We start from the raw sequence: 20958 nt of genomic DNA on the forward strand, positions 1-20958 counted from the left end.
GAGCTCCCGCTAATGCCGTTGTGGGATCATGGCGGTGGCTGCCGACGGGATGGGGGGGCCGATGGGTGCGGTTCCTGGATTGGGTAATCGGGCCCCCTTGGGGGACGGGGGAATGGGACCTTGAGCCGGGACTTCGGACGTTGGTGGCCTGCCGATGTCCGAAGATGTTCGGTAAGCAGAGCGGAGTGTGGAGAGCATGGATGGCGGAATTGAGTAGCTCTGCTGGGCTGATGTTGTCTCTATGAAAGGTAGTGATGAAAGCTGGCGTGCTTTGTTCATGTTTCGGACTGCTCCAAGTCGTTAGAGTGCCGTTGGGGCGTTGTTCTGACCCGAAATAACGGTATCATCTTGAGGCTCCAGAGAGAGGTGAGTGTAGTAGATGACCACGATGCAGATAGGAACTTCCCCAATGAGCATCGCAATCTTGATGCAGTGAGTTGTACAGTGAGTGGGAAACCTTCAACTATACAGCCAAATTTGTAAACGCTCACAGCAGCGCTCCCAAGGCGGAAGGAAAAACATCTACAAGGGCAGGCGGGCTTGTCAAGCATGATCCGTCGAGTAGACCAACATCGGAGGGAGGGTGCACTCATTCCTTGGCCGCTATTCTCATGGAACGGCCACACGATGAAAATGACCAATTTAATCTGCCCTCGTCGAAATATCTACCAAGGAAATAAGATGATTCCTCTTCCAGGAAATTGAATGGCCAAATTTACTGTCTACACCAGGAACAAAGCGGTGAAAATGAATCACCGTGCGGGGTTCCAGGCAGGCGCTGGGTTTGCGTACACGCAACGACGTGCCTTTAGCCTACCGCGTGTAAGTGAGTGACCTCTCCATGCCTCAACTTCCTCACCCCAAATCCATCAACTACCCAACAACAGCTCAAAGTACATTATCTTGAACTCGTAACTAGCGTAACTCATAACTCCTTGAATCATACCTAATAGAGAAGATTGAACCCTCACATTCTCAATTACCCCCATCAAATCCGCCGCCATGCCCGCAGAAGGAGTCTACTTCACCCCTTCTGGCAACAAGACCTTTATCCCCCTCGAAAACAACCCCGACGTCTTCACCTCCCTCATCCACGACCTCGGCATCTCCCCCTCGCTAGGCTTCTTCGACGTCTACAGCCTCGACGACGCCTCCCTCCTCTCCCTCGTGCCCCGCCCCGCGCTCGCCCTCATCTTCATCTCCCCGGCGCCAATGTACTACCAGGTCCGCGCCGCCGACGACACCAGGCTCGCAAAGGAGGACGGCGTCACGTACGCGGGCGCCGGGCCGGACGAGCCAGTCATTTGGTTCCGGCAGACCATTGGCAACGCGTGCGGGTTGTACGCGCTCATTCACGCCGTGGGCAACGGGCCGGCGAGGGAGTTTGTGCGGGAGGGTTCGCTTCTTGATGCGCTGCTGAACGAGGCGGAGCCGTTGACGTGGGAGAAGAGGGCGGATGTGTTGTACCAGAGCGAGGCGCTCGAGGAGGCGCATATGAAGGCTGCGAGGGAGGGGGATACGGTGGCGCCGCCTGCGGAGGAGAAGCCTGGGTATCATTTCATTGCGTTTGTCAAGGGTAAGGACGGGCATTTGTGGGAGTTGGAGGGGGGGTCGGATGGGCCTGTTGATCGGGGGTTATTGGGTGACGGGGAGGATATGTTGAGCGAGGAGGCGCTGGAGAGGGGGGTCAAGAGGTTTATTGGGTTTGCGGACGGGAATTTGGAGTTTAGTATTGTCGCTTTGGCCAAGAGGGAGGAGTGATTGTGGTGTATGACCCTACATCGGCGTCGTTTGCTTGTCTAGGGGATTCTAAGTTGGAGAAGGGGTCAGGATTCGGCGAGTATAGCTCAGCAGGTGCACATTCCTTTTCTGACTGAAATCATGTCAATTAATTGGCTTGATCCACCGCCGAGTCATTAGATAGGTATCAATTAAGTACATTGGACAAGTAGATGAAGCAAAGTCGTCGTGGTCCACATCTTGGTACTGCCCGCCGTCGGTGTGTCCTCACCTTCCTCACCGAAGGCCCTGGTTCGGTGGCAGGTGCACACCGGAGTGAGGGGTGAGGGGTGGCAGGTGGCAGGGCGAGCTGGGCAGACTCAGCCTTGAACCCCTCCATCTGCACGAGCCAGCCAACGGCCCCGCCCGTCCAATCAGCACCCAGCGCCGCTCCAGCGATCGAAAGAGCTAGAAGGGTGAGCTTGGGCTGTTTTCTTTTCCGCCTTGGCTGCCTTTGACTGCCTCACCCCACGACGAGAATCCCACGTTTTCTCTCCCCCAATTCCTCCACCAAAGTCTCCCAGATACCCTTCAAACCATCTACGTTGCGATTGCATTTGAACTCCAGTTTCGAATTTTAAACCCTCATCAGTCACCCGCACATTCCCAAAGACGCCCACATCGTCATGGCTTCCGCAGACGAGCTCAAGGCGCTTGGCAACAAGGCCATTGCCGAGAAGAACTTTGACGAGGCTGTGTAAGTTGTCTCTATTTCCACTCGATGGTCAAGGCACTGACAGAAAATAGCGCTAAGTTCACCGAGGCGATTGAGATCCAGCCCGACAACCACATCCTCTACAGCAACCGCTCCGCAGCCTACGCCTCCAAGAAGGACTGGCAAAACGCCCTGAACGATGCCAAGAAGACCACTGAGATCAAGCCCGACTGGCCCAAGGGCTGGGGACGCCTCGGCACAGCGCAGTATGGTCTGGGCGATCTTCTCGCGGCCAACGATGCCTACGAGGAGGGACTGAAGGTTGACCCCAACAACGCCGGTCTGAAGAAGGATCTCGCTGCCGTCCAGAAGGCGATGAAGTCGGAGGCTGGCGGTGGTACGTGAAGACTCGCAAAAAAGAATAAGTATGGATACTGACTCACTGCAGACGCTGGCGACCCGATGGGTGGCCTTGGCAGCATGTTCAACGATCCCCAACTCGTCCAGAAGCTCGCCGCGAACCCCAAGACGAGCGGATTCCTCGCCGACCCCGCCTTCATGGCCAAGCTCCAACAGATGCAGGCGAACCCCTCGGCCTCGCCGGATCTGTTCAGCGACCCTCGCATGCTGCAGGTTCTTGGTGTCCTGATGGGCGTCGACATGCAAATGGGCATGCCCGACAACATTCCCGAGGACGCAGAGATGCGCGATGCTCCTCCTCCTCCTCCCCAGTCCAAGCCTGCTGCACCCAAGAAGGCCCCTACCCCCGAGCCCGCGCCCGAACCCGAAGAAGAGGACGAGGAGGCTATTGAGAAGAAGAAGGCAAAGGAGGCCGCCGACAAAGAGAAGGCGCTCGGTACCGAGAATTACAAGAAGCGCAACTTTGACGAGGCCATCGCACACTACTCTAAGGCGTGGGAGCTGCACAAGGACATCACCTACCTCAACAACCTGGGTGCCGCGTACTTTGAGAAGGGCGACTATGACAAGGCAATCGAGACTTGTTCAAAGGCCGTCGAGGAGGGCCGCGAGATCTACGCCGACTTCAAGCTCATCGCCAAGAGCTACGCTCGTATCGGTACCGCGTACGAGAAGCAGGGCAATCTTGATCTTGCCATTGAGAACTACAAGAAGTCACTGACCGAGCACCGCACCCCCGACGTGAACGCCAAGCTTCGCGCGGCAGAGCGCAACAAGATCGACTCGGCTCGCCTCGCTTACATCGACCCTGCCAAGGCTGAGGAGGCGCGTGAGGAGGGTAACAAGAAGTTCAAGGAGAGCGACTGGCCGGGCGCCGTTGCTTCTTACACGGAGATGACCAAGCGTGCCCCCGATGACCCCAGAGGATACAGCAACCGCGCGGCGGCCTTTATCAAGCTACTCGAGTTCCCCAGCGCTGTCGAGGACTGCAACACGGCCATCAAGAAGGACCCGACTTTCATCCGCGGCTACATCCGCAAAGCGCAGGCCTTCCATGGCATGCGCGAATACTCCAAGGCGGTGGACGCCTGCAACGAGGCATCCAAAGTCGATCTGGAGAGCCACAAGGGCGCCAACGCGCGTGAGATTGAGCAGACGCAGCAAAAGGCCCTCAACGCCATGTACTCTGCGCGGGAGAACGAGACGGAGGATCAGACGCGGGAGCGGTTGGCCAAGGACCCCGAGGTAAGCATATGCGACCGGCACATTGCCTGGTTCCTCGCATCCGCGACTAGTTTGTTAACTTGTGTCCTAGATAATGAGCATTATGAACGACCCCATTATGCAGTCGATCCTCCAGCAGGCGCAGTCGGATCCCGCTGCTTTGAATGAGCACATGAAGAACCCCGAAATCAGATCCAAGGTGCAGAAGCTTGTAGCGGCGGGAGTTATCCGCGTCGGCCGGTGAGAAATCGGAGTGGCGTTGCGGTAGTGTGGGGACGGGTGCAGAGGAGTCGCAGATGGAGAAGAAGAAAATGGTCATGCGTAATGGTTGGACGAAGAAACGTTAAAAGGAGCTCACTAGGTCATTCGTAGTGGTTGTAATGTGACCCCAACAACAGAGATATTCCACGTGAGTGCCCTTGTATGTCTTGGTGAGCGTGCTGAATGACTTGCGCGGCCGCACACCCCGAAAATGAGATACGGCACTTAGGTACTAAGGTCAGTTGCGAGGCGAGAGCTGTAGGTAGACTTTGCGGTTTTCTAAGACATGCCATGCCGTAAAGAGGTTTTTGATGACTTTGGTAGTAGTGGTGTGCCAGATGAGGCCCGTAAAAATTGGCTCGTGTTAGTGTCAGCCGTTCATGAGAATTGTCATCAGAGGAAACATGAGGTAATGCCTGAGTTCATCTCCTATAGAATTGCACTATTTGATACCTCGAACTCGTGAGTCTGTTGAGAAGAACACTTGTAGGGCCTTGATGTGTTTTTTTTCTTGTTGATACCAACATTTGTTCGTCTCACCAACTACTTTGGTAGGTGTCCCATCTACAGTCATGGACTCACCAATGAAAGAAGGCATGTCTCAAACTCTCCCCCCTCAGTAGTTGTTTGCCACGACTAACACATACTAGCATACATTCAACTCATCGAGGTCATCGCAACAGACGTCTCGGACCCGGCCGTGACAGAGGCCCACGTCCGCCAGCTCATCACCTCCCTCCCCTCCGTCCTCCGCACCCGCGACGACGACGAGCGGACGGTCCTCCACCACGCGGCGCGCCTAGGCCGCAACGCCATCGTCGTCGCGATCCTCGAAGCGAACCCGGAAGCCGACGTCAACGTCCGGGATGTGGATAGGTGTACGCCCTTGCACCTCGCCGCGCGCAACGGGCACGAGGACGTGGTCGGGACGCTGGTGTGCGTACCCGGCGGCGCGGACGTGCGCGCCGAGGAGAGTTTCCTCGAGACGCCGCTTCACGAGGCGAGCCGGAGCGGATACCCTTCCATTGTGCGGCTCCTCATTGACAACGGGGCCGTGGTGGACGCACCGAACCGGGATCTCGGGACGAGTTTGCACATTGCCGCGCGGCGGGGTCACGAGGATGTGATTCGGGTGCTGCTCGACTGCGGCGCGAACCCGGCGACGAGGGACGCGGTGGGCGACACGCCGCTTCACGATGCCGCGCGGGGCGGGCACGAGGGCGTGGTGATGATGTTGTTGGGGACGGGGTCGGTCTCCATCGAGGCGCAGAACGCAAACGATTTCACGCCGCTCAGCGTCGCGGCGCGGCACGGGCGGGAGGCGATTGTGAGGATGTTGGTGGAGCAGGGGGCCGACGTTGACACCATGAGCAACGAGTACTGTACGCCGCTCCACCAGGCGGCGTCCGAGGGCCACGACGGGGTGGTGAGGATCCTCATCGCTGCCGGGGCGGACGTGGATTTGCAGGACAAGGACGACCAGACGCCGTTGCATGCCGGGGTCATGTTTGAGCACGAGGCCGTCGTCGCGTCGTTGCTGGCGGCGGACGCGGACGTGGATGTGCGGGACACGGAGGACTGTACGCCGCTGCACCACGCCGTGAAGAATGAGAATAAGACAATGGTGCGGGACTTGTTGGAGGCCGGGGCGGATCCGACGGTGATTTCGACAATGGGGGAGACGCCGCAGAGTCTGGCCAAGTTGTTGAACCGGAACTCGATTGCCGACTTGTTTAATTCGCCGCAGGTTGTGCCGAAGCAGAATGTGCTGGTTGATTCCGGCGGTGGCGGCAGGAGGCGGAAGAAGACGAGGCCGCCGTCCAAGCCGAATCAGGAGGCGGAGATTGAGGCGTGTAGGCATTTCAAGGGGTTGTTTTGGTGTCCTATGTCCGAGTGCAGTTTTGAGAGTTTGAGTGTATGGGATTTGTTGTATGATCCCGAGACGGAGGTCAAGTTGAGCCCGAGGCCACCCCCGCCACCCCCGCCGCCGCTGCCGCTGCCGCTGCCGATGCCGTCTCCGCAGTCGGCCGGGACGGCGGAGACGTCAGCACGGAGTCCCGTCGGGTCGCCGACGAGGACCCCCGCGCGATCGAGGGCGCATTCCACAGCGCAGAGTCCCGCGGGGAGTCCGACGCTGTCTCCCCTCCCGACGCCGTCTCATTCGCCACCCCATTCCCCTCGTGTTCAACCGCCGGGCAGCCCCGGGGGATTAAGCATGAAGGAGATGCGGAAGCACGTCAGCCAGCAGCGCCGCAAGAGCTCGCATACGACCGCTGCTGCTGGTGGTGCTGCTGGGCGCAACAACAACAACAACCACCGGGACGAGCAGAGGCCCGTCAAGCGGTGGTTCCATCTGCCTGCGAACAACGTGGCGTGGGTGATGGACCTGGTGCAGCGCATCTGTGCGGTGGATGGCCGGACGGATGCCGAGTGTAATCGGATTATTGCGTTTATTGAGGAGACGTTTCAAGAGATTCGGATTAATGCCCCGTATCGGAAGCCGCATTTCAAGATGGAGGCTGCTACTGCGGCGGCCGGGGTGGCTGCTGCTGCGGATGGAAGAGGTGGTGGTGGTGGTGGTAGTGGTGATGGTGGCGATGGGAATATCATGCCCGAGGTCAGTCTCGGACCGCCGGTGACGGGAGGGCTGCCGTGGACACCGCCGTCCGGACCGGGCTCAACACCAGCTGCAGCTGCTGCCGTAGCACCGCCTAGATCGCAAATGTTCTCGCTAGTCCTTCCCGTCATCGACGTCGACATTGACGAGGGCACAAAGAGGAGTCTTCAGGACGTGCAGATCGGGGACGAGGCCAAGGTATTTCGTCCGATGGAAATGGTTGGCGGTGGCGGCGCGGCAGCGGCAGCGGCAGCGGCAGCATCAGCAGGCAAAGGCAACGAGAGGAGAGGACCACCCGCGCCGCAGAGACCGCACCCCCTCAGCGCGATGCCGACGAACCTGCAGCACTACCTGTTCCCTCACCTGGCGCACTTTGACGCCATGGCCAAGATGCGCGCGACGTTTACAAAGTCGGAGCTGCACGTGCCGCGGTCGCTGGATCAGTCGTACCACGAGAGCCTGAGCGCGAGCGACCTGGCGTTGCGGAACGAGAGTCAGGTGTTGTTTCGGTATCTTCGTCGTGTGGAGGGGCGGTTGGCTGGTGCTGCTGCTGCTGCTGCGGCAGCGGGGGCGGCGGCGGCGTCGTCGTCTGGGACAACAGGGACAACGACGGCAGGTTCGACGGCAGGGTCGACTGCTAGAGACGGTGATACGATTGCGGATGATGTGTTGGGGAAGCAACCTCTCACGGAGGACGGGATCGCGTCGACGAGGGTGCAGAAGACACAGCAACAGCAACAGCTACAACAGCAGCAGCAGCAGCAGCAGCAGAGCCCTTTTGATCGGCACGCGCAGCGGGCGTATTCGCGGCAGAGCAGCTCGAAGCAGAAGAAGACGGACGGGACCAAGGCAGAGCTGGGGCGGATGGCAGGACGGCAGGATCAGGCGAGCAGCGTGCAGGCCAGGATCTCGAGGGAGAAGAGGCGGATGGACACGGAGAGGCGGAAGCAGATTCTGGTTGTTGCGCAGCTTTGGGTTTGGAGAATTGACGAGCGTGAGTTTTTGCCCCTGTTTGCCCCTGTTATTGTATTCTTTTCCCCATATAGTGAGAGGGGAAAGACGAGGAAAGAAAAGAGAAAAAGAGCAGAAGGGGAACGAGGATAGAAAGGATTCTTGATAGACGAGAGCTGACATGACATTCGCTTGTAGACACCATCATCAGCGCGTTCCCTGATCGGTGGGATAACAAGAACGCCAAGACGCTGTTGAACCAGATCAAGCACCGCGTGCTTGGTACGAGGGACATGCGGTCCGAGAACACGGACATGATGCGCGTTGTGGAGAGTATCCTCGAGAGCGCCGTGGGATACAGCGAGGAGGAGTTTCACTTTCAGTTTGAGGGGCCGAGGAGCTATTGCAACATCTTTGCGGCCTCTATTGCCCATGTGGTAAGTGCTCTAACATTCCCCCCTATATCCAACGATGCTCTACGAGCGTATGAGCTTCGAGGAAAGAGGGGAGTTTCGTTTCCATGGTTGGGAATAAAGCTGACACCAGGAATCACAAAACACAGTCCAACGAAGCGATGAAGCGCTATGCCAACTTCAAGGCCTCTATCAGCAAAATGGGCACGTCCAAGACGGTGCTCGACGACCTGCGCGCCGAAATTGAGCTCCTTCAGGAGATTGACGACGTGCGCGAGGAGATTAACATGATTAAGCGGGTGCTTAGGTCGCAGGAGCGGGTGTATGACGGGTTCCGCGAGGCGGAGGCGGCTCGGGTTGGCAGTATATGTGGTGACGATGGTGGAGGGGAGAAGCAAGGCGCCGTCAAGCCGTATAAGCACCCGACATTAGACTTTTTCAAGAGGTTGGAGGAGGATGCGAATCGGGTTCGGGATTCAGTGAGTATCTGCCTTTCTGGAAGGTCTGAAGACTCAGGGGGTCATCGGATGTGTATGCTAACGTTGTGGGAAGATTACGACGTTGTTGGATTTGAGGCAGAGGGAAGCCAATATCGAGGAGGCGCTGTCTGCGAGCGAGCAGTCCAAGATTCTGTTCATCTTTACCGGGGCAACCGTTGTATTTGTGAGTCGCATCTTGTGTCCACTCATTTTCCACAAAGCTAATATTCGTAGGCCCCTTTATCTTGGGCAACCGGTACGCAGTCCTTCGAGGCCGCTTCTTTTGAGGAAGTAAGAAAGAGACTAACTGTTGGAAACAGGCATTTTCGATATCTCTATCGAGGGCTTGCCATCGCCAATCAGCGCCGGCACCCTCATCCTCGCATGTGGTTAGTTCCCGCCAACGCGGCCCCCCCTCTTGCAACCGAAAATCCGACTGACACAAACCCCCCCCTCCCACAGTCCTAAGTCTGGTCGCAACCCTCCTCCTCATTGCCCTCTCCTTACAGATCTACGAGTTCATCACGCAAGGCAAAGCAAAGCAGCTCTACAGGCGAGTATCGGGCTTCTTCGAGGCCCGCAAGATGGAGAAGCTGGCGGCCGCGAGCCACAGCAAGTCGCCCCCTTCGTCGCTGGGCGCCTCGACGCAGCTGAGCCGGCTGCGGAGGTCCTCTCTCTCGCAACCTGTCGCTAGCACGACGGCCAACGAGAAGAAGAAGATGCTGAGCGTGAGGAGGCGGCTTGCTGCGCTGAGGCCGAGGAGGAGGAGGGAGAGAGATGAGGAGAAGGAGGTTGCTGGGAAGCAGCTTTGAGGTTTGTTTGAGGGAGGGGATTCGGTCTGGCTTGTTGCCTTTTTCTGGCAGCCGCTGTTGGATTCGTATTGGCATCCTGGTTTGAAGAAATGGGTTTCTCGTTGTTATATTGGTGGTTTGAGCATGCTGTGCATCTGTCAATCTTGAATAATGCGCCGCTGGACCGGAGGAGGCCCATGAGCCGTATATGCAACATACTTCATGGGGTCACGAAGATTGATTTCATCTCTGGGTGGCACCCGTAGCTATTGCCTCCGCTTCACTCTTCTCCTTGCGAGCGAGGTCATCAACGGACCTTGCTGTAACAGCACTCAACTTTCTTACAAAACTAAGTAGGGTTCTGCGCACAATATATCAAAAATACACGCCTGTTTCATCCTTCTGAGGCCCTCTTCTCCTTTCCGCTGTCGTGATAGCTTGCGCCAAGTTTCGGCTAGCTTGTCAACTCTCAAACGACAATGAAGCCCCTATACGGTGCCGGCTTCAGATTTGACGGATACTCCCGATCGCCCGTCCCTGATGTATACGGCACTCTCGGTCAAACATGGAGAGCCAATTGAGTTGCTCAATTACTAAGAAGTTGTAAACCCTGGACATCATGCTCGACTGCTGAGCCGGGACGAACTGAAACCAAACGAAGCGTGCGGTCCAGTCCAGGAGCAGGGATAAATCAATCCCGTAGCTAGATTGATGCCTATTCTTCGGTGTAATTGGCTTGGTCGAAGCGTTGCCAGCTCGGCCGAGTTGTTCTGAAGTCGTCATTCCGAAGTCCAGATGGTGTCATTTGATGGTACTCAAACTTCTCGGTCTGCTCGGTGTGTTCTTTGTGTCTGCGAGTATCAATGAAATACTAGGCAACCCCGTTATCAAACACTCACGTCTGTTAATGACTTTAATAGGTACTTGGAGGGAAGCAGACTTGATTCCGAGGTGATTGGCTGGTGTATTGACAAGTCTCATAACCTCGCGGTGACTTTTTAGCCAGAGACTAGATGACGTTTTGTTTCACCTGCGCGAAAATCATAGATATCAGGTCATCGGAACAGAACACACACGATCCATGGTGTCTATAAATCATAAGCCGCCCTCAGGTGCGACCAGGTGCTACATATCAGCATTTACTCCTCTCCGCGGTTGTACTGTGGTGCTGATACCCAAGAGTGCAAGGGTACTACTACCTAAGTACTTACTTATTTACGTGACGACAATCTCCACCTTCGTGTGTAGGCTACTGCAGTCAGCACATCATTCGTCATCAGAAAACAGGCGCAGCACATTGACGCGTCGTTACAGTTGGTATGCACAGTATGTTGAACAGCCTCTTACCGATGATTTTTGATCCATCATATCCGATGAAGAAGAAAGTGGGAAACTTATCAGCTTTGGAGGTCAGACCGGACTTTTACGAAAACTCCGGTCCACGCTACCGTTGAACCTAGTTGCATACGGATAGGTCGACACTAAGACGCTAGATTACCGCTTCCGGCTTACATTTCGGGGCGTCGATCCCTCCCACCTGCACAGCCCTACGGCACAGGGTTCGGACTTTTGCCAGTCGTCTGAAAACTCCGGTCGCTGACTTTAACATCCCACCAGGACATGGCAAACAACCCCCCCCCCCAAACCACTAGCCTGCTGAGCCTTGACGAGACGCGAATGCCCGACTCTTTCTTTCAACGGAAATAACTTGCCGTTGTTAAATAAGCTTTCAAAGCTGTCTCCATCGTTTTCCCCCGTACACAATCACAATCGGGGAGAATAGCATCGTGCCGGCGGAGAAGATACCAAATATCCGCTTCGTGCGAGGCAGGTGTTTCTCTTGGGAAGTTGACAAAGGCCGATCGGCTCCTATTCCCGTTGTTTCTCGTTCAGGAAAAAGAACATGTCTGCCGCTTCCTCTCCCTCTCGGTCGACGAAGAGTCCTTCGCCGGAGCAGTCTCGCGTTCCCTCCGTAGCCAGATGGGGCGCCGCCTGCGCGCCGTGTGCGACGGCAAAAGCAAAGTGTATTCGGTCGGATACCACGTCAGGGTCAAAGTGTGATAGGTACGCTCGAAAACACTCTAGTCTTTATGCACTTTTATTTCTTGCCCCCTTCACTGTCGGCTGGCGTAGGGGCCGGGGATTCCTCAATATCTCCGGGCCCGGCGACATGGACGTGTTTTTTTTTGCGGGAATGGTGTACCTTGGGGTGTGGTGGCTCCGTTACAACCCGGCATACCTTTGAAGTTGTAGTAACTGTGAGGGAGAAGAGACTTGCTGCGCGACGCTTGCTTTCATCTGAGACTAACGGTTGTTTCTTCTGCGTAATAGGTGTGAGCGGCTCTTCAAGAAGTGTTCGCTACAGGTACGCAGGCCAAGGAAGAAGAGGCAGAGCAGGCCATCGTAAGTCATAACCCTCCTGCAGCGGATCTGCGATCAGTCAATTTGATGTATACTTGCTGTCCAATGTGATGAACATCACTGAGCCATCAATTAATGAGACTATGGGATCTCGGAGGCCCTGTTTGTCATCCATTTGGCCACATCACTGACGGCAGATGTTGTAGGAAAACAAGCCAGCTTGAAGAGCGCCTCAACCGCCTGGTAAACACTCTCCGAGTATCAGGAAATGTGTCCGCCCTCCCGACCGGCCCGTCCACCGGCCAGCCAGGCCCATCAAGACAATCGTATCCAATCTCGGGCCCGGCCTTCTCGCTGCTCTCTGGACAACCAACACCGGATTTCTACACGCAGAGCCGAGTCTCCCCCTGGGACGTCGAAGACCTCGCGGATGCCAGACCCATCAACATCCCCGAGACTTACAACTCCTTCGTGCCCCCGACATGCATATGCAAGCCCGAACCGGGGGAAGCTCCACCGCCCCCCGACACCGACGAGAACCTCCTCAAAATCTACCGCACGAAGTTGGCGCCGTGCTTCCCCTTTGTGCTAGTCCCCGATGATGTCTCCGCCACTATCCTTGGCGCGACTAGGCCTTTCCTGATGGCTGCTATCCGCATGGTCTCCTCGTACCGGAGCATGAAATCGATGCGCGGACAGATGTATCGTCTTCTGAACCACGTTGCCGACCACATGCTCTTGCGATCGGAGAGGTCCTTTGACTTGCTGCTTGGGTTGGTCGTCATGCTGGGCTGGTTTCATCAGCACTGCATCGCTCATGCTCAGCTCAACCAGCTCGTCTCGCTGGCCACTTGCCTTGTTGGAGAGCTGGGGCTGAAGAGAAGCCCATGTCTCCCGGAACGGACTAGGTTGTTAGTCATGCGTCCTCGGGAGTTGCGGGAACGCACAAACGAGGAGCGAAGATTGTTGTTGGCGGTATGGTATCTAAGCTCGTGGTATGTGCTCTGTCTTTTAGAGGAAAGGACGAAAAATACCTAATGTTCTATTTCCAGCATCTCGATGGATATTCACCAGATCGACTCCATGAGATATTCAGGGTACATGCAGCAATGTTTGCGAGAACTTGAAGAGGACGCGGAGTTTGAGTCAGACATCCATCTCGGATACATTGTTCGCATCCAGAGACTCTGCGAGAGGATCTCTGACCTAAGGTCAAAAGACTACCTAGACGAAGAAGGGGACGAGAGCACCCGAGCACCTCTTTCAGCCTACGTCTCTGGTTTCAGAGCTGAGCTCAACAAACTCCAGGCCAGCATGCCTCCTAGCTTGAAAAACAACGGTCAGTCTCGCGCGCAAGTAATCACGAGTTGGAATCACAAACTGACGCGGCATAGCTTACCTTCAAGTAAGGATGGCCACCCTACGTCTACGCATCCACGAGCCCCCCAGAATCGACGCCGAGTTGCTCGCCTCTCTTTCCAAATCACTCGACTCGATCAGCGCCGGATCGACATCGGCCCTAGACGCCTTTTACCAATCTAACGCAGCCCTCAAGGCGTGGTTCGACACCTGGCTCTCCGTCCCAAAAGACTTCTTCTACTGCATCCCCATCTCGATCGCATCTCACATGGTCTACGCCATTATGATGATGAGCCGATGGTCCTGGCTGACAACGACAGGTCACCCCCCGCCGGAGCCGCGGACGGAGCCCGAACCCGTCGATCCGTCAGACGGTAATCCCAACGCCGCCCTGGCGGCTATGGAAGCCGCCATCAGCCCCAACACGCCCGCGTCGACGTCGAGCCCGTCGACCGGGGGCACAAAGGCCTCTTCGCCGTGGCAGACGACGTTGCCAGACAAGGACCTGCCTCAGGTGCTAGCGGCGCTCAAGGCACAACTCTCCACGCAGCCTGACCTGATGCTCGACGTGGAGGGGTACCTGAACCGGACCATTGCGCAGCTGCACTCCATTGACGCAGCCTATTCTGAGATGTCGGTCGACGAGGGCGAGTGGCGCGGCAACATTTGGAGCCTGGGCGCGACAAAGGTGAAGATTGCGATGCTGAGACAGCAGAGGTGGTCCAAGATTATTGCCGCACAGGCGGAGGAGCGGGAGCTGGAAGTACAGAGCGGAAGAGGAGGAGGAGGAGGAGGAGGAGGAGAGCAGTTTGGGATGGGCGAGATTGAGATGCAGGAGAACTTTCTCGCGTCGTTGCAGATGCCCGAGTGGGATGCCAGCATGGTTTGGAACCCGCCGACGTATTTTGACACCTTGTCTGAGGACCAGGCGCTCTGGACGGATATAATTCCAGGGGAGCAGGACTGGGGGTTGGGTGGAATGGGAGGGATGGGTTCGCTTGGACAGATGCCAGAGAGTAGGTATATGTAGGGGTAGTCTTGATTTCAAATACCTAGTTGTTCAAGTTCACTCTGGTATTTCAGTAGGAGGTCAGACTAGAAGATCAGAAAATCCTTAAAGCATCTATGGTAGTCGATGCAGACTCATGAGATGAACAGATCCTGTCGAACACACGGCAAGATTGTCGATCTGGGGCTGCGGAGTCTGCTCCATACATATACCTCAAAATTTAGACTTTTGGCAACCGGCGTTGTGGCAGAGTGGTCTAATGCGCAAGACTAGAAATCTTGTTCCTTCGGGAGCGTCTGTTCGAATCAGGCCAACGTCGAATTTTTGCTTTTCGTTCAATTTCTACCAGCCTCGAAAAGCCGCGTCCAATTTCTAACAATGCCGTTTTCTCTATATTTGTTGGCCATGACGCATTGTGTCTCCATGCAACGAGGAAAGCCCATGGATTGAATATCTGCTATCTACGAAACCCTTTGTCGGTCTCATCTCACTTCTGTACTATTTCATGAGTTGCTCTCTGAACTTGCTCCATTGCCTTGATATTCCTGTTCTACCTTCTTGGTGAATGACTGGAAGGTGAGTTGGCTTTAGTTAGATTGTTGGTTTAGCCCAGTCGCGAAGGTGTACCGCAGGGTGTGCCTGCGACATTCCACATATAGTAAACTTCCGGGACGTTACTTTAAGTTGCGGAAAGTGACAGATCATACAACTTCTGGAGGCTGTGATATACCATAAACCAACTTCAACACCATACCTCCCATCTACATGCACCAGTCGACGGGTATTACACAATGGAGAATTCAACACGCGATCTACTTGATGAGAACACGCCTACTTCTCTAATCAAAAGTCTCGTTACAATTCTCACTACCGTTGAGCGGAGCGAGACATAAAATCCACAAGGCGTGGATAAGACGGCATTCGGGTTCACGGTCACCATTACAACACAGCTCTCGTACAAACACCAACGGTGAATATAGTCTACTGAATACATGCTCAAACGTCTACCGCGTAGCGCCGCCACCCTGCCAGCTCTTCGCCAACAAGCCGCCGCCGCCGCCCTTCTTCTTCCCCTCCTCCTCCATCTTCAAAACCAACTCCCCAAACAACCCGTTCGCCCACCCGAACCACGCCCTCGTCCAGTCCTTCTCGTCCCAGCTGTTGACGCCCTCGTGCAAAACGCCCGTGCCGTCCGTCGAATCCAGCACCATGCGCAACTGCTCCTCGACGTCCTTCTCCACGTCCTTGATCCCGGAGATGGGATCGTACGCCGTCATGGCCGCGATGACGGCCGCCATGGGCCACGCTTTACCGGGTCCGACGTGGGGGCCGCCGACGGCGGAGATGGCTGGGCCCTTCATGTAGTACGAGTTGGCGTCGCTGAGGACGTACTTGCGCGTGTTGCGGTAGACCTCTGCGTAGTCGTGCCGCTTTTCGCCCTTGGGGGGGTCCGGGTACTTGAAGTTGGAGTGCGTAAAGTTCCAGAGCGGCATCGCCAGGAGAGACGGCACGTTGGCGTCGTCCATCAGGTTCGCGCCGCCGTACCCGTCCACCTCATACGCAAAGATATCGCCGAACCCGGGCCGGTGCACGATGGCGTCCTTCTCGATGCCCTGCCGGATCCCAAACGCCTGCGCGCGCATCTCGACTGTTAGCTTTTTGGCCTTCTCGCCGTCGAGCTTGGCCATGATCTCGGAGGCGGACTCGAGGTACTTTGCCCACATCATGTTGGCCGGCACCAGGAACTGGAAGATACAGGCGTCGTCCGAGGGGCGGAATGCCGTGCGGATCATGCCGTTCTCCTTGATCGGGTTGCCCAGTCCGTCGTTGGTCAGCGTCTCGCTGCCGCGGTTCGTCCAGCCCGTGAACGTCCACGCCGACTTTTCCACTTTGCCCTCGGGCGAGTACGTGCCCAGGCGCATCGCGCCCGCGGCGTTGACGGCGGCTTCGACGGCGTCGACCCAGTGGTACTTGTTAAAGTGCTGCCAGTCGCCCGTCTTGTCCGCGTATGAGACGGACATTTTCAAAAACGAGGCCAGCGAGTCGAGCTCCCACTTGCAGTCAAAGACCTTTACCGGGTCGTACGCCGGCATGGGGTGGTTGTGCACGTACGCGCCGTTGTGCGTCGGCGGGATGCCGCTCTCGGGCGGCGGCTGGAAGCTGTGGCAGTACGGCGAGATGATGATGTAGCGCGCGTGCGCGTTGATGAGGCCGCGCCACAGGCTCGCGAGAGAGTTTGCGTCCCTCGAGGCCTCGAGGAGCGGGAGGTACGGGCTGATCTGCTCGGCGCTGTCCCGCAGCCAGAGGGCGTCAATGTCGCCCGTGATGACGTACGTGAGCTCCTGGTCCGTCACTTTGGATTCGCCCGTCGCCTCGTCCGTCTCGTTGGCGTACCCCCGCCACTTGACCATGCTGTCGAGCGTCATGGGGTACGCGTTCTCGAATAGGCGGTACAGGTCCGGGTCCTTGATGACGCCCTTCATGCGGGTGATGAGGTTGTCCATGGCGGGGAGGCGGAACGTGCGACATTCCGGTAGGGGCCGGTTGAGCGGGAACTTGCGTTTGCCCTCGGACGGCGGGCCGGGCCGCTTGCGCATCCAGCTCTCAAAAGATTCACAATCCGCTGCTGGTATCGGTATCGGTGCCGACGCGGGATCATCATTGGGTTTTGAATCCCCGGGTCTACCGGCGTCCAGGGGCGGCTGCTTGGCCAGCTCCTCGTCCTTGTTGCGGTACGAGTCCTGGCCTTCCTCGGCGTCGGCCTTGAGCTTGTCGGCGGCGGCATCGGGCTCACCAAATGCGACCGGTAGTTGCTTGTCCTTATCCTGATTTCCGACCGTCTGCTTGCCGGCATCACCACCGGCGCCAGAGGCTTTCCCGCTGCCCGTGGCTGCATACCGCGCGGAGTCCAGGTAGCTACCACCGCCCGCGAGACCAGAGTTGTTGAGGAAGAGCACAAAGATGATGAGAAGAAGGGCGATGAATACGACGCGGGCGCGACGTGTCTGTATGCCGCCGCTCAGGACGGTGAAGGCTGGCATGGCGGTTGAGTCTCTGGCGTCCACTCTTTGGGCGCGTCGTCCGTTCCAATGAGTGTGAACGGGCGTTCCCGCGACTTCGATGCCCGATAGTCGTGTCACTCTCCCTTCCAAACCTGACTTTTGCGTTGAAGTGAGCAATTACTCGAGTTCATCCAGCCCAAGACCAACGATTTAAAATCATTCAGTTCAACTAGACATTGCGCTTTGTTTCGAAAGGGCGCAGAACTCAAAGAGAATTACTTGACGTGGTTGGGCTTCAGGCGACTGTGTCGATTCCTCCCCAGAAGGTAAAATAGTAAGGGGCCACCTTCGCTCGGCATCCCACTATATTTGGATCCCATGGCGCCCGTCTTGGTTGGTTCCAAGCAATTTCGGGTGCCCGTGTTGGAGGATGATCCTTGACTAGTTCGGTCTCTACTCTGAACAAACTTCTTGTGGGGGGGTTGCTTGTTTGATTGTTTAAAACTGGCTCCACCCGTAAGGGTAAAGGGCGCTGTAGGGGGTTGTCTCAGTCATTCAGAGGAGGGGACATAGTAAGGGACCACAGAGATGGGACCTCAGGAAGGCGACGAGACTTGAATGAAAGGGCTTCTGCCATCTAAACGGATAATTTTTCTGCATTCATCCTGCTGACCGGATTGGACGCCGCCGTGAAGTATGGCGTTCATCCTAGTTGAGCCTGGTTCAACCACTTTGCTTCATCTGAACGCGTGAATTAATGACTGATCCAATCACGGACAGCTGCCTCCGAACCGTGAACGAACCACGCGACCCTCGGGCGGCATCGCACTATCGAATGGTTGCAGCGTGTGTGTGGCTGACCACCACGCGAACAGTGGCTTCATGCAAAAACATACAAAAGAGTACACTAGTGATGTGTCGACGTTGGCCTGATTCGAACAGACGCTCCCGAAGGAACAAGATTTCTAGTCTTGCGCATTAGACCACTCTGCCACAACGCCGAATTGTCGTGAATCCGCAATGAAGCGGGGATGCTGGTCTCCGGGCTTCGCTCCTCCTACAGCTCGCAACAGCCTCCCTCAGTCTTTCATGAGTTTGAGATCACTATGCTGACAGGCAGGAATCATTAAGCTGGCAAGACGCGAATCCAGCCTAGGTTACCGTGGGATTCACACCCAGCTCAATGCGTTTGCCCATCCCTGAAACCTCGCGATTCATTGACGCAAACCTTGACGCAAACCTTGATAACTGGGACTGCTCGCCGCGGAAACACCCTTGAGACGAGAAGCTAGACAATGTGCACATCTCGCCCAACGAAAAGTCACAACTTGTATAACCTCGCCTCCGTCCCATCCTCTGCCGCCCTCCTCACAATACCCCGGTTCTTCACCCCGTAGTACATCCTCAGCGCCGCACACCCGACCACAACCACGAAAAGCAGCGCCGCGTTGGCCCAGTGGCCCGTCGGGTACCCTCGGGCCTTCTCCTCGGCTTTGTAGACCCATACGCCCGGGATCTGCCCGAGCCCGGCGCCGATGCTAACGTTGAGCGCGATGGCCAGCCCCGTCGCCGCCGTGCTGAAGATGTTGGACGTCAGCCACCCCAGCAGCGGCGGAATGCAGGCAAAGGCGCCCGAGGCGCCGACGATGAGGCACCCGTAGCGCGCGTTGTAGGCGTCGGGCGGGAGGACGGCCGAGACGGCGAAGGCGATCCCGCCGATGAGGGCTAGGGCTGCCGAGTGGATGCCCCGGGCGTTGAAGTGGTCTGCGGACCATGCTACAAGGATTTGGACGACTGCTTGAGACGTTAGCTTTCCGAACAGCACATAGTAGTGTCAAGGGTTGGATCTGGACGTACCGTAGGCTGCAGCGTATGGGGGAACCGTCATTAGCTGTGCTTGCAGATCGACGAACCCGAGACCCGAGGTGATGGACGGTGTGAATAGAGACAGTGATGAAAAAGGCGTCGACATGGCAAAATACACCAGATAGTGCCCATACAATCTCCAGTCCGTCAACGTCGCCTTGGCCTCTTCCCAAGACATGGTTTTGTGGCTGCTCTTGCTGCCCTCGTGGTAGAGCCGCCGCACCGCGAGGTCCTTTTCCCGCTCCGAGAGCCACCCGGCGCTCTCGGGGTAGTCGGGCAAGAAGAACCACACGAAGAAGGCGGACAGACACGAGGGGATGCCCTCGAGAATGAACAGCCACCTCCAACCCGACATTCCATGCACCTGGTTCATGTGCCCGATGCCGTACGCAATCGCCCCGCCAAAGGCGCCCGCCAACGTCGCGCTCGCGAGAACCATGGCGACCCTCACGCTCCTCTCGTCGTGCTTGTACCAAAAGGTCAGGTAGTACACCAGTCCCGGGAACAGCCCCGCCTCGAAGACACCCAGGAGGAACCGCACGCCCGTCACCGCCGCGAAGCTATTCGCCCCGCCGAGGCCGATAGTGACGGAGCCCCAGGAGAACATGAGGAACGCCAGCCAGCGCGAGGGCCGCAGCTTCTTGAGGAGGATGTTGGAGGGGACCTCGAAGATTGCGTAGGCGATGAGGAAGATCATGAGGGCGATGGTGAAGTCGCGGTTGGACATACGGGTCTCGGTCTGCATGTCGTGGCCCGTGGAGGAGTTGAGGATCTTTGCGTTACCAATATTGGAGCGGTCGAGGAAGCAGAGGAAGTAGATGCTCGCCGAGAGCGGGATGATACGCTTATCTTGCTTCCAGAGGAGGGCTTTTTCTTCTTCGGCGTCGGCTGGGGTGGGGGAGGACGGTGAGGTTTCCTATGATGATTTGATTAGTCCCAGTGAGACATCGTGATAAATGCTTTGCGAGAGGGTTCACATCTTTCACGACGGGCGACTCGACATCCTCTCGGCCTGGTGCGAATGTGCCCTTTGCCTCAAACTCTGAAGCCATACTGGATGTTGAGAATGATATGCTGCTCAGGATACTAGACGCATGCACCGCCAGGGTTGAATGTGAATGCAGACACCCTTTTTGACCATAGAGGTGTCGCTACAAGTATCTTCCGACCGCCGCAACAGAAAAGGATCAGATATTTCTCGCTTCCACCACATGGAACGAAATAACCAGCAACCTCACTCGCCTTTTCATCGGCCGAGAGCGTCCCCTCCCGGTTGTGCCGCATCCCCGCACCCGCGGGGGAAGCGTCTCCTCACCACTGCAACCCGAAAATCTCACCAAGCCTGCATGTGCTGTCGTGCCGCCCCAGCGTCGCTATCTGGTGGAGCTGGTGTCGGTGATTTCGCGAATCAAGGGCTCATTATTGGAGTCTTGGAGAGTTGTGATCGGCTGTGCTTAATGCCGTCATGCAGGTTTAGCCAAATAGGTCACAAATGGTGACCGAAGACCGGAGGAGGAGCATTCGAACAAGATGTATTGGAATTGCGATCTGCAAAGCCAGCGCACGATATTCAAGACAGTTTGAATAGGTCACAGAACATACGTGAGACATCTTGTGTGCTTGATATCCCGTTGTAAGGTTTGCGGCAGCCTCTTATTTTCCGCAGCGCCGTTCGTGCCATGAGCATCATTTGAACGCAATGCCAAATCGTTGGTTAATATGTTGCTCTGATCCGTATTTAGGCCAACCCATCATAGCAATGTAATTTACA

At 56.6% G+C, this 20958-nt stretch overlaps 6 protein-coding genes across 6 annotated transcripts; 4 read left to right on the forward strand and 2 right to left on the reverse strand.

Annotated features, from left to right (window-relative positions):
- Positions 1 to 1002: 1002 nt before the first annotated feature.
- Positions 1003 to 1761, forward strand: CORC01_13734 (ubiquitin carboxyl-terminal hydrolase, family 1; the record flags this gene model as incomplete). Its single annotated transcript, XM_022625350.1, has 1 exon — positions 1003 to 1761. The coding sequence occupies one exon, from the start codon at positions 1003 to 1005 to the stop codon at positions 1759 to 1761; it is 759 nt and encodes a 252-aa protein (XP_022468131.1).
- Positions 1762 to 2405: 644 nt separating this feature from the next.
- On the forward strand, positions 2406 to 4322 carry CORC01_13735 (tetratricopeptide; the record flags this gene model as incomplete). The annotated part of the gene is made up of 4 exons (XM_022625351.1): positions 2406 to 2476; positions 2527 to 2831; positions 2883 to 4099; positions 4170 to 4322. 4 exons carry the CDS (start codon positions 2406 to 2408, stop codon positions 4320 to 4322), a joined length of 1746 nt encoding a protein of 581 aa, XP_022468132.1.
- A 669-nt stretch (positions 4323 to 4991) lies between these two features.
- Positions 4992 to 9611, forward strand: CORC01_13736 (uncharacterized protein; the record flags this gene model as incomplete). Its single annotated transcript, XM_022625352.1, has 9 exons — positions 4992 to 7465; positions 7522 to 7585; positions 7842 to 7950; positions 8106 to 8344; positions 8470 to 8799; positions 8873 to 8983; positions 9034 to 9055; positions 9120 to 9188; positions 9262 to 9611. Coding segments are annotated over 9 exons (3768 nt in total), but the record flags the coding sequence as incomplete, so codon positions are not given.
- A 2475-nt stretch (positions 9612 to 12086) lies between these two features.
- CORC01_13737 (uncharacterized protein) lies at positions 12087 to 14340 on the forward strand (the record flags this gene model as incomplete). The annotated part of the gene is made up of 3 exons (XM_022625353.1): positions 12087 to 12946; positions 13004 to 13290; positions 13346 to 14340. The coding sequence occupies 3 exons, from the start codon at positions 12087 to 12089 to the stop codon at positions 14338 to 14340; spliced, it is 2142 nt and encodes a 713-aa protein (XP_022468134.1).
- Positions 14341 to 15323: 983 nt separating this feature from the next.
- On the reverse strand, positions 15324 to 17360 carry CORC01_13738 (uncharacterized protein; the record flags this gene model as incomplete). Its single annotated transcript, XM_022625354.1, has 1 exon — positions 15324 to 17360. One exon carries the CDS (start codon positions 17358 to 17360, stop codon positions 15324 to 15326), a length of 2037 nt encoding a protein of 678 aa, XP_022468135.1.
- A 1282-nt stretch (positions 17361 to 18642) lies between these two features.
- On the reverse strand, positions 18643 to 20239 carry CORC01_13739 (major facilitator superfamily transporter; the record flags this gene model as incomplete). The annotated part of the gene is made up of 3 exons (XM_022625355.1): positions 18643 to 19115; positions 19179 to 20103; positions 20165 to 20239. 3 exons carry the CDS (start codon positions 20237 to 20239, stop codon positions 18643 to 18645), a joined length of 1473 nt encoding a protein of 490 aa, XP_022468136.1.
- Positions 20240 to 20958: the final 719 nt, after the last annotated feature.

Source organism: Colletotrichum orchidophilum (genome assembly GCF_001831195.1).
Source record: "Colletotrichum orchidophilum strain IMI 309357 chromosome Unknown Scaffold_210.1, whole genome shotgun sequence".
NCBI lineage: Eukaryota > Fungi > Ascomycota > Sordariomycetes > Glomerellales > Glomerellaceae > Colletotrichum > Colletotrichum orchidophilum.